At 42.6% G+C, this 12,852-nt stretch overlaps 1 protein-coding gene across 9 annotated transcripts in view; it reads left to right on the top strand.

Moving 5' to 3' along the window:
* The window catches only part of ARHGEF28 (Rho guanine nucleotide exchange factor 28), a 133,729-nt gene that overhangs the window by 84,265 nt on the left and 36,612 nt on the right, over positions 1–12,852 (top strand). For 6 of the 9 annotated variants that reach the window (XM_053408016.1, XM_053408013.1, XM_053408015.1 and 3 more), the window contains 9 exons: positions 453–600; positions 687–808; positions 3,832–3,978; positions 5,015–5,265; positions 6,574–6,696; positions 8,556–8,673; positions 9,299–9,553; positions 11,051–11,127; positions 11,988–12,166. In XM_053408016.1, the coding sequence (XP_053263991.1) occupies positions 453–600; positions 687–808; positions 3,832–3,978; positions 5,015–5,265; positions 6,574–6,696; positions 8,556–8,673; positions 9,299–9,553; positions 11,051–11,127; positions 11,988–12,166 (1,420 nt within the window). The remainder of the gene's footprint in view (positions 1–452; positions 601–686; positions 809–3,831; positions 3,979–5,014; positions 5,266–6,573; positions 6,697–8,555; positions 8,674–9,298; positions 9,554–11,050; positions 11,128–11,987; positions 12,167–12,852) is intronic. The other 3 variants (XM_053408014.1, XM_053408012.1, XM_053408019.1) reach the window with 1 other exon arrangement.

The following is a 12,852-nucleotide window of genomic DNA, read 5'->3' as shown; positions in this document are numbered from 1 at the left end:
TGCATTGGAAGTTTAACTTCCAAAAAATGTTTGCAAATCAGAACACTTATTTCCGGGTTTGTGGCGTTTGGGAGCCCATTTGTTCGGGAGCCAAGCTGTTTGACAACCAAGGTACCACTGTATTATTATTTAAATCAGCTGAGTGAAATATAAGAGCTCTTGGTATCATAGCCATAGTTTGCCATTGGGAGATAGAAAACTGCTTTATAATAAATCAGATCATTAGTCCAGTTAGCTCAGTATTGTCTACACTGACTGGTAGCAGCTCTCCAAAGTTTCGGATAGTGGTCCCTCCCAGCCTTATGTGGAAATGCTGGGAGTTGATTCTGGAACCTCTTACGTGCAAATCATGTGCTCACCCTCTAAACTGCAGCTTTCCTCAAAGACATAGATACAGAGCACTTTGTTAAACTTGTCCAATATCTGAAATACCTGAAACTTTGACCTTCCAGATCCATCATTCAGAGATGTTCCACAGCCAACAATGTCCTCAATGCACCCTTCTACCTCAACACCCATTGGATTATCTACTGTAAAAAAAGATGTATTGCAGCCATCAAACCCCTTATCCAAAAGTGTTCCAGGTACCAGTTTTGAAAGGTAAAATGGCACTCTCTGATGTCTTGCAGTAAACATGATGCTATCTAAATGAGTCACTACACCTGCACGGTTTTGCTTTGCCCTAGGAAATCCATGTCACCTTTGGAATCAGATACCGATACCAGTAGCTGGAGATCTCGGTCTCACTCTGAAGAGCTGTTGCAATCAATAGGGACCGCTTCGTCAGTTGACTCTTTTATAATTGAAGGTATATGGGGAACTCAATGTGATACTATCAACATGTGTAAATGTGTAATATATTAACAAGAAGTGTGTATAAAATAGTACCACTTGTAATGACGAATAAGTAAACATCTGCTCCCATTTCCATTGCCATTATTCCTAATTCTGCAGCAAGGGTCACAAGAGCTTTGCAAGCTTTATAGTTCTTGCTTGCAAGGACCAGCTCCCTTTTCATCTCAGCATCATGCTTTTAAAAATACATATCTATCTATCTCTTTTCTAGTGTTTTTCTTGTCTATATGGATTTATTTACCGTATTTTTCGCTCTATAGGACGCACTTTTCCCCCTCCAAAAATGAAGGGGAAATGTGTGTGCGTCCTATGGAGCGAATGCAGGCTCCCTGGCTTCAGCGATAGCAAGGCAAAGCCTCCGAAGCCTGCGCTCCGGAGGCTTTGCGTTGCTTCCGCTGAAGCCAGGAGAGTCTGCTCTTTGAGGCTGGCGGTGGGGAAAGCAGCGCTTCCCCCATCGCCAGCCCCAGAGGATGGGGGGCAGCAGGAAGGCGCGCAACGCCTTCCCGCTACTCTCCAACCCGGGTTGGAGGCTGGCGGTGGGGAAAGCAGCGCTTCCCCCATCGCCAGCCCCAGAGATTGGGGGGCAGCGGGAAGGCGTGCGACGCCTTCCCGCTACTCTCCAACCCGGGTTGGAGGCTGGCGGTGGGGAAAGCAGCGCTTCCCCCATCGCCAGCCCCAGAGATTGGGGGGCAGCGGGAAGGCGTGCGACGCCTTCCCGCTACTCTCCAACCCGGGTTGGAGGCTGGCGGTGGGGAAAGCAGCGCTTCCCCCATCGCCAGCCCCAGAGATTGGGGGGCAGCGGGAAGGCAGCGACGCCTTCCCGCTACTCTCCAACCCGGGTTGGAGGCTGGCGGTGGGGAAAGCAGCGCTTCCCCCATCGCCAGCCCCAGAGATTGGGGGGCAGCGGGAAGGCAGCGATGCCTTCCCGCTACTCTCCAACCCGGGTTTGAGGCTGGCGGTGGGGAAAGCAGCGCTTCCCCCATCGCCAGCCCCAGAGATTGGGGGGCAGCGGGAAGGCAGCGACGCCTTCCCGCTACTCTCCAACCCGGGTTGGAGGCTGGCGGTGGGGAAAGCAGCGCTTCCCCCATCGCCAGCCCCAGAGATTGGGGGGCAGCGGGAAGGCAGCGATGCCTTCCCGCTACTCTCCAACCCGTGTTTGAGGCTGGTGGTGGGGAAAGCAGCGCTTCCCCCATCGCCAGCCCCAGAGATTGGGGGCAGCGGGAAGGCAGCGACGCCTTCCCGCTACTCTCCAACCCGGCTTCGAGGCTGGCGGTGGGGAAAAAAGCGCTTCCCCCATCGCCAGCCCCAGAGATTGGGGGGCAGCGGGAAGGCGTCGCACTCTCCAACCCTCCTGTGGGCTTTTGGGGGAGATGGGGGAATTCCCCCACCTCCCGCAAAAGCAGGCAAAAGCCAGGCGCTCTTTAAAGGGGCTCCGTGGCTTCTGCTGGCTTTTCTAGGAGGTGGGGGAATTCCCCCACCTCCTAGAAAAGCCCGCAGGAGCCGCGCACCCTTTAAAGAGCGAGCGGCTCTTGGGGGCTTTTCCCCAAGGAGGGAGAAGGGACTGACTGGCCGAGTCAGTCCCTTCTCCCTCCTGCGGGCTTTTGCGGGAGATGGGGGAATTCCCCCACCTCCCGCAAAAGCAGGCAAAAGCCGTGCGCTCTTTAAAGGGGCTGCACGGCTTTGCTGGCTTTTCTAGGAATTCCCCCACCTCCTAGAAAAGCCCGCAGGAGCCGCACAGCCTTTAAAGAGCGAGCGGTTCTTGGGGGCTTTTCCCCAAGGAGGGGGAAGGGACTGACGGGCCGTTTCAGTCCCTTCTCCCTCCTGGTCGAAAAGCCCGCAGGAGTCACGCGGGGCTCCTGTGGGCTTTTGCGGGAGGTGGGGGAATTCTGCCACCTCCCGCAAAAGCAGGGAGAAGGTCTTGGAGTAGCGCACAGGCTGCGTGCAGCCTGTCCACTGCTCCCAGAGCTGGGGGGGGGGAATCATATTTTTTCCTTGATTTCCCCCCCTGAAAACTACGTGCGTCCTATGGTCCGGTGCGTCCAATCGTGCGAAAAATACGGTATTTATGCACCACCTCCTATGAAACACCTCAAAGTGATTTAACACTAAAAACAATTTAACATATTTATGTATGCCTACCTGCTAACATTCTTTCCTAGACAGCTCACAACATAGAAATGATAAAACACCATAAAAATTCATTTGCATAAAAGTAGTTTCCAGCATAATGCTTCTTCCAGCAGAGAGAAATGCAAAAGCATATCAACTATGGTTCAAAACAATAAGACCACAGATTTCTTAAGAAGACGTGGAAAAACTAAAAAGTCTTCATGCTGAAATGACCAAAGGGAAGGTGTTATGTGAGCCTCTCTAGGGATGAATTCTATCATCGGAGGACCCTCTACCAGCAGCCAACACACTTGGTGCATGTGTTTGTGTGGCACACCCGCAGCAGGGTCTCTGAACAGGATCTCATTACAGTGGTACCTTGGTTTACGAACTTAATCCGTTCTGGAAGTCTGTTCTTAAACCAAAGTGTTCTTAAGCCAAGGCGTGCTTTCCCATAGCAGCGGGGGATTCAATTTACAAATGGAACACACTCAACAGGAAGGGGAACATATTCTGCTTCCAAGGCAAAGTTCACAAACCAAAACACCTACTTCCGGGTTTGCAGCGTTCTTAATCCAAGTTGTTCATAAACTAAGCCGTTCTTAAACCAAGGTACCACTGTATTTGAGTCTATATATATGGAAGAAGGCCTGAGATGCAGAATCACACATTTTCAGCCCTATCTGTGACTTCCCGATTCGCGTCATGTGCTCATGCAATCTCATAACTGAGGTCCATCAGTGTTGCTTGTGCGCACCAAAAAAAATCAACCCTACGTCTGATTTATTATCTAATCACTGCCTGAGTTCCACCTTCACATGCTCATATTTATGTGGCTGGTATATTAAATACTGTTTACTTTGATAGCTACAGATGACGTTGATGCCTCTCTGTGGAGTGACCTCAGCACCGATGCATTAGAATTTGAGGCAGAATCCTGGAGTCTTGTTGTCGACCCTTCATTTTGCAATAAGCAAGAAAAGGACATTATCAAACGGCAAGATGTGATTTTTGGTCAGTATTCTAAAATTTAGTCTAATGTTCTGTATAACTAGATACAGATGATGAGGGGGATTGCTATGCCATGCCGGGATTGCTAGTGAGCACAAAAATAAGGAACCCACTGTATGAAAACATACACAAATAGGAAAAAAAACCCAGGGGTTCAGGCCAGCATACAAAGACACAGTATATGGCAAACAAAGTACAACAAGTGTATTCATCACAATGTACCCACATTTTTTCTTGCACCGGAGATAATGAAAATGTATCATTAATTGCAAAAATTGTACTTATTTTGATGATTCTGGAGTACTGCTTGCATGTACTACAGTGGTAACTCGGGTTACATACACTTCAGGTTACATAAGCTTCAGGTTACAGACTCTGCTAACCCAGAAATAGTACCTCGGGTTAAGAACTTTGCTTCAGGATGAGAACAGAAATCGTGCATCAGCAGCGGGAGGCCCCATTAGCTTAAAGTGGTGCTTCAGGTTGAGAACAGTTTCAGGTTAAGAACGGACCTCCAGAACGAATTAAGTTTTTAACCTGAGGTACCACTGTACATGTCTTTAACCTGAGGTACCACTGTACATGACTTGTAATAGCGGATACATTCCTTCTACTTTGCTTACCATATATAGTCGTACTTTGGAAGTTGAACGGAATCCATTCCAGAAGTCTGGAAGTCCATTCAACTTCCAAAAGTCTGGAAACCAAAAGTGTGTTCGGAAACCAAAAGCGTTTGACTTCCAAAATGTTCCGAAACCAAAAGCGCGGCTTCTGATTAGCTGCAGGAAGCTCCTGCAGCCAATCGGAAGCCACGGAAGCACCATCGGACATTCAGCTTCCAAAAATAGTTCGCAAACTGGAACAGTCATGTTCGGGAGCCAAAACATCCAAGAACTAAGTTGTTCGAAAACCAAGGTACGACTGTATTGTGTCCCTTGTATGCTGGCCTTAACCCCCCTTTTTTAAATAGGGGATTGTTAGTTTATTGGAAGTCAGTTTTGATTTATTTAATTGTGCATTTTCTTTTTCTTCACTGCAGAGCTGATGCAGACAGAAGTACATCACATCCATACCCTATTCATTATGTCTAAAATATTCAGAAAAGGAATGAAAGAAGAACTGCAGCTGGATCACAGCACTGTGGACAAAATATTCCCCTGTTTAGATGAACTGCTAGAACTTCACCAGCAGTTCTTCTGCAGTATGAAGGAAAGACGACAGGAATCATGTGAGGAGGGCAGTGATAGAAATTTTGTTATTAGCAGAATTGGAGACATCCTTGTGCAGCAGGTAAGGCACTGAGCTGAACAATTTTATTCATTTTTACTCTTATTAACTTTACTGTGCTCAGTGGGACTTACTACTTAGTAGGGACGGAGGAGAAATTTAATTCAATATTAGTAATCTGCAAGGTTTACAACTTGAATATCTAACTAGGAATGGGAGGAAAATTTTGATCCCGTCTGTGAAGTGAACCTCCGTAATTTGCACTTTGCAAAACAAAACGTCAACTGAAACAGCCATATTTCAAAATTCTCACTTCTCCAAATTTTGTAGTGCCTTTCTCCTGCCCGGTAATGTGTACCAAAATGCATATACTAGTGTACACAATAAATGCATGTATTAGTGAAAATAACATGCTGTTGCACGCCACTCCCAGAGGTTCCAGGATTTGGTTTCCTTCGAATGGGGGAGAGCAGAGACTGTGGTGTGTTTCTGATATATGATTTATTTACACATATATACAACCTGACCCCCAAGATGGAGAGGCTCACAGCACCTCAGAAGGTCTTGTGTCTCCCTTGGTCACAGCCTTGGATTCAGACAGAAGTCAAGCATGGCTCTGTCTCCTCCCTTCTTCTAGCCCAGCTCTCAGCTCACGAAACTGTGACTTCCGTCTTTCTCATTACCAGCCAGGTGAGGGAGGGGGCCCACCCTTTTGCCCTCTGGCACAGAGCAACTTCCTTTGTTAGACCATACTTAGGTGGTACCTATGGTGACAACTATGACCTTTATACCACAAAAAACCTGCTTAGCTAATTCAGCAATGGAATCCTCATTAGATTTTAACCCCAGGAATTACAAGGGAGTCCGGTATCATCCAGACTAACCCCTTGAAAACACACACACACACACACACACGAGGGGAAATTGGTTGCAAAAATGTGAATATTATTCAAAACAGCGTACAAAATGCTGATGAATTTTCATGACAATTTTGGGGGTGGGATGGGATTTTATTGCTTACGTTAATAATGCAGAACATAATCAGTCTTCACTTCTGGCCTATAAATGGCTTTACTTATTTCCTCATATAGTGAATTAGTCTTTGTTAAAAATAATCCTTTGGATACCTTTGGCCACAATTAAATATTTGAGGGGGGGCCCTACATATTAGTCTTATTACTTACGTGAAAACTCTCCACTGAATACATAAATTGTAGTCAGACATGTGTAGACTTTATTTGATTCCCACTGCCTTCAGAGGTTAGCCATTAATCTGACTGATGTGCGTGGCTTTGTATGGCTTAGTAACATTTTCAATGTAAGGCATTTGATATTCCATGAGTACTATTTTTAATTGCTGCTTTTTATCAGTTTTCAGAAGAGAATGCAAACAAAATGAAGATGATATATGGGGAATTTTGTAGTCATCAGAAAGAAGCAGTGAGTCTTTTCAAAGAACTGCAACAGAATAAAAAGTTTCAGAACTTCATCAAAGTAAGTTGGCAATAGCAGGTGAGTTAGAATCATAAAACTGTAGAGATGAAAGGGACCCCAAAGGTCGTCTAGTCCAGCCCCCTGCAATCCAGGAATCTCAGCTACTTCTGTAGAAAAAATGCTGGAATGAATGTATCCTTAATAGTAACATGCCTGAACAAAGCTGGTGTAGCACAGAAGCTCAAGTCTGAGCTGCAAATCAGGAAGTCGCCGGTTAGAATTTTGTGTGTCTTGAATTCACTAGTAGCCCTAAGCAAGTCATTCTCTTTCATCCTCAATCTCCCCCTCCTCAGTCTGTACGATGAGAGATAATGATCATGGGGATACTGGATCATGTATGTGAAGCACTTTGAACACTTGAAAGTCCTATGCAAATTATTATTATTAATTTATTATTGTATAATTACATTTTCCCTAACAGAGGCTTCTTTTAAAGAAGTGAATTTATTACAAAGTGCAGGCACAAAATTAATCGGCATAGGTCACTTTTGTTGTTGGGTTCCATTCTAAAAACAGGCCCATAGCTTTAAGTCAGGTTTTAACAAATATAATGTATCAATTTAACAAACTGAATGTAAAAAAAAGAAGAAGACGTTTAGTAAAGCTTACAATTAACTTCAACTTACTATCAAAATACAGTATCAGATTTGGGGGAAACTCCCCTCACCAAAGAAATCCACATAGTTTCTTACAATACTTAACCACAAATTCAGATACAACAAAGCCAACATATTTAAAGCTACAATAAACAATCTAAATTTAATAACAAATGCAAATCAAGATTAGCAACATAAAGCAAGGAAGCTAACCTGACCCACCTTAGTGCTGATTTTGCAGCATTCTGGTGACCCACAGAAGCCTACCTTGAATATAGTTCTGAGATCTTCAGGGCTAGGTCTTCCCACTAGTCTCAGAAGGAGCAAACGAGATATGCTGGACACCACCAATGATGGTTAGTTGTCCTCTTCAGCATCCCAGGTGTTCCAGGTGTTCCAGCCGCTAGTGCTGGTCTTCTTTCGTTTGGATTATTTTTATTTCAAAACCACCACAATAACCTTTCAAACTAAAGTAATAATTCACACTAGTTAATCTGTTGAAGACCTTGTTTTCTATTGACCAGGTTGATGATGCAAACCCTAAAAGTAAGATAAGTAAAAATTACCTTAATCTGGCAGGAGAGATTCACAATGTAAAAAAGAAAAGAAAGGTATCACAGGTAGGAATGCTTATTCCAGAAAGCATCTTCCCCCCTGGATGTTGTTGGACTCAACGCCCATCAGCCTCGGCCAGCATGGCCTATGGTCAAGGATGATGGGTGTTGTATTACAATGCCAGATGGGAAGCAACGGGTTAGGGATGGCTGCTCTAATGATTCACTGACCTGGGGAAATTATCATATCCTTCAGAAGAATTCAGTTATATAGTTAGTTATCTTATTGACTGCATCATACAAATGTTGTACCTAGGTAAAGGTAAAGGTACCCCTGACCATTAGGTCCAGTCGTGGCCGACTCTGGGGTTGCGGCACTCATCTCGCTTTATTGAAGCGGTACCTATTTATCTACTTGCACTTTGACATGCTTTCGAACTGCTAGGTTGGCAGGAGCAGGGACCGAGCAACGGGAGCTCACCCCGTTGTGGGGATTCGAACCGCCGACCTTCTGATCGGCAAGTCCTAGGCTCTGTGCTTTAACCTACAGCGCCACCTGCGTCCCTTATTGTAGCTAGATAAAGAGAATAATATGAATTTTCATTGGATTTAATCAGAAAAAGACCCTGTTAAACATAGGCTAAACATAACCTGCATATCAAATACATCAAACAAGGGCTGTATTTAAAAATTCTATCTGTTTTTAAAGCTACGGAACAGTAATCTTTTGGCTCGACGTAGAGGAATCCCAGAATGTATTCTGCTTGTTACTCAAAGAATCACAAAGTACCCAGTTCTGGTGGAGAGAATATTGCAGTATTCCAAAGGTAAGCCATAATTTTAATTCACATACCATCAGAAATTCTCAAGGTTTGCTCTGTTGAAAAATATTAGGGGCACCAAAGATTTTTCCCTAGTTTCTCACATTGTGAACAATAAAATATCCACCTAAAGTAAACAACAGGTGGACCACAATTTCACGTCTCCCTTCCATTTGCTTTTCATAGGAACCCATTTCGTCAAGGCGTTTTTTTCTTGAATGAAAGCAGTGGCAAGAACTGGACTGGCCATTATATCTTCGTCACATTGATTATTACTGGGACCCAGAAGGGCAGTAGCCATATTTTCAGTAATACAAAGCAAGCATATATTGCATGGAAAAGGAATGCAGATATTAATCCTGGAACAGTTATTATCATTATATGTGTTTTTGTCTCAAACCACATACACAATAAGCCTCAGAGCCACGTATTTAATTAGAATTTTTTTAGGGTGGAATTCATAGGCCATGAACTATGTACAGAAATAAATTGGACAACATGCGCTTGGGCGTCTCTTGTGAAAATCCACTCCAGTTATTTAAGGAGAAATGGTTTCCCTTGTTTGCTTATACAGAGAGTGTGTGTATATATTCTTATATTTATGTATATATATTTGTTTGCTTTTTAATAGAAGGAACTGAAGAACACCAAGACTTATGCAAAGCCCTTTCCCTAATCAAGGATATGATTGCAGCAGTTGATTTGCAAGTCAATGAATATGAGAAAAAACAGAAATTGATGGAGATTCTCAGTAAGATTGAAAACAAAACATATACCAAGCTGAAAAATGGCCATGTTTTCAGGAAGCAGGATCTTATCAAGAAAGAGAGGACACTTCTGAAGGAGGGTTTAGTCTATTGGAAAACGGCTACGGGACGCTTCAAAGGTCCTTGCAGTTTTAAGTTCCTTGCATGCTTTTGAAGAATTGTGTATTGTTATTTCTCTTTGGCTTCTAAACAAGAGACATGGGTTCCTGACACAATGGCATAAAAAAGTATTCTGCAGGAAAAGGTGTCTCATATTTAGGCACTGATCCATATACGTCATGGAAAAGAGAACACAGTCTTCTGGTTTGCCTTTACAGATTTGAAACATTTAGTATTAAACAGATACTCACACCATTTTCTTACATTAAATTTCCTCCCAAAGTTAAGATTGTTCGATCATTTATCCCTTTCCACAAAAATAAAGAAAGAGAACAAAAGTAATTCTGGTTGTAACATATTTGACATCAGTGGCCTGCTTTCTAATGTGATTCTTAAACCACAGTTTTGAAGAGCTTTAAACCTCCCCAAAACTATGAGTTTAAATGTATTTATTTTTGCACATATTGATATCCTGTATTTTAGGATAAAGCCTTCACAAGGCAGCTCACAGCAGTTAATAAATACAATATGTCAAACAATATAACATTATAAAAAATGAAGTCAAACAAAGCCATCAATGGAAGGCAGAGCTAATTAAATATATATATATTTTAAACGCACTCAAAAGCCATCAATAAGCAGGCATTTCCTTTGGAATTTGTGCAAAGGGAATTCCAGAGTTGTGGGGCCATCACTGAAAAGTCCCTGTCCATGGTGCCCACGAATTTCATGTGGTGGGCCAGAGATCAAGACACTGAGAGATTGATTTCAGGGCAGGCAGTCCTTCTAGTAAAAGTGGCTAGACTTCAGGCTAGTGGGATATTTGGGCTGAGGTCCACCAGTCTGAGCCAAGTCTAACAGTGGCAAAGCCAAGGCAGAAGTACATAAAAGTATTAAGTAACTGGATGTTTCTGAGCCTACTATACGTGCAGCCTAGAAATATGTGATCAATACTTGAACCAAGCTCACAAATTATTTCCACACAAATGTACTCCCAGGCTATTTGCAGGATGGGGAGAGAAGGCTATTTAGTTGTTGCTGCCGTTGCACAATTGAGTCAGAAACCCTTCTACTATAGGTGATCTACTACAAATCTCCTAGCAATCTTCTAGTAGATAATGATTTCCCTTCTTCCCAGCCTTGTTTTAAGCAATCTGGTCCCAAACCATTCATGTGCAATTTACTTATTTAAAGAAAAGTTTCTGCCAAGGCCTTTGGTGGGGAGGGCAGGGGAGAATTTCATTGAATGATGAAGACCTCGGTAAATATTGTTTTATCTTGAGCCTAGTGCTGGAAAATCAATTGTAAGGGAAGCATTCTATTTGTTTCCCAATATAAAAGAAGAAATGTTTTAAAGGCATTTTTAGAATTTTAATTTAGTCAGTGATTTAGATATAGGTCCCTTTAAGACATTTTTATTTATGTATTTTAATTGTGTTTGTTTCCATTTTTTTTAAATTTGTTATGATGAAGTAATAAATTAATTGGTGATACTTATTTCCTTTCTTTTTTGAAAGATATATTAGCCCTCCTTCTAAATGACGTGATGCTGTTTTTACAAGAAAAAGATCAAAAATATATTTTTGCAGCTGTTGTAAGTATGATTCTCTAAAAATGTTAATTGCACTTTTGTATTATATCATGTAACAATGCCTATATCCAGACTTCTTCTTTTGGTACCTGCCTGTTAGTTATATCTGGGTTTCTTTTTGGTATCGGGTCTAATCATAAAACCTTTTATCAAGGTTTGATTATTTCAAACATTTATATGCTGCTGTGTAGTTTAACAAAATCCCAAGTATGCTGTGAATAAATACTTTTTTTACACAAGGGTTAAATGCTTTATTTATAATATGTGAACATAATAAACACTGGGCATGATCCAGCCAAAGTTATGTATTTTAAAGCCCAGTGCATTTAAATAAAGAGTACCCTAGTATCTCGCCCCAGAAGTCTTGGAACATGGTCATTATTATCTATTCAGTAATAAAACAGAGTTTTTAGTATGCCATAGACATTTTACCAGTGCATTCAATGATTTTATTCTGCAACACAAGCCGCATTAAAGGAAAATGCAAGGCACATTCAGTAACATGAAAGACCATGTGCTTTCCCGAATAAAGCGAGTTATACTAGTCCTGATTGATACTGGTATCTGCAAAGACCTGCAGTGCATTTCAAACATAATTGTTCTCCCAAAGTTTCCATGATTAAAAATTGCTCTGACATTCTACTGACAACACACCCTTTTACTGTGGCCTTTGACACCTGAAATGTGTGTTTTCAGGGCCTGCCCTATTCTTGTGACTTTAATCTGTTTTAAATTCTTAATTTTAGATGTTTGTAACCTGCCCTGGGACCTGCTGTTGTAGGGTTGGTGGTGGTAGTAGAAGAAGTAGTAGTAATAGTAATGATGATAGTAATAATAAATACTTCGTGGTTCCTTCTGTGTAGGACCAGAAACCTGCAGTTATAGCCCTCCAGAAACTTATTGTCAGAGAAGTAGCCAATGAGGAGCGAGGGATGTTCCTGATTAGTGCCTCATCTACTGGGCCCGAGATGTATGAAATTCATACCAGTTCCAAAGAGGAACGCAGTCATTGGATGAGGCAGGTTCAAGAGGCAGTGGAAAGGTACAGGCAGACCCTTTCTGCATTGCTTTTTTTACATTTATTTATTTCTTTACTTGAGTGTAAATCATGTCTAGAAATGCTGGTTCAGATTTGATTTTGGTTTGGCAGATTTTCTTTTATCGATGTGATTTTCTTAAGGAGACATATACAGGTAGCATGGGAGATCATTAAACTGTAGTTACTAGTGATAGAAAATAGAGGAACGGCTAAGGGAGCTGGGCATGTTTAGCCTGGAGAAGAGGAGGTTAAGGGGTGATATGATAGCCATGTTCAAATATATAAAAAGATGTCACATAGAGGAGGGAGAAAGGTTGTTTTCTGCTGCTCCAGAGAAGCGGACACGGAGCAATGGATCCAAACTACAAGAAAGAAGATTCCACCTAAACATTAGGAAGAACTTCCTGACAGTAAGAGCTGTTCGACAGTGGAATTTGCTGCCAAGGAGTGTGGTGGAGTCTCCTTCTTTGGAGGTCTTTAAGCAGAGGCTTGACAGCCATATGTCAGGAGTGCTCTGATGGTGTTTCCTGCTTGGCAGGGGGTTGGACTCGATGGCCCTTGTGGTCTCTTCCAACTCTATGATTCTATGATTCTAAAATACATAGCTGTTAAGGTTGCGATCCTGAGCATGCTTAAGAGCCAGTAAATTCCATTGAATACAGTAGAACTTGCTGCCAAGTAAACATTCA

The sequence above is a fragment of the Podarcis raffonei genome, chromosome 11 (assembly GCF_027172205.1).
Source record: "Podarcis raffonei isolate rPodRaf1 chromosome 11, rPodRaf1.pri, whole genome shotgun sequence".
Taxonomy (NCBI): domain Eukaryota; kingdom Metazoa; phylum Chordata; class Lepidosauria; order Squamata; family Lacertidae; genus Podarcis; species Podarcis raffonei.
The sequence above is the reverse complement of the archived record's forward strand: the minus strand, read 5'-3'. Positions and strand labels throughout refer to the sequence as shown.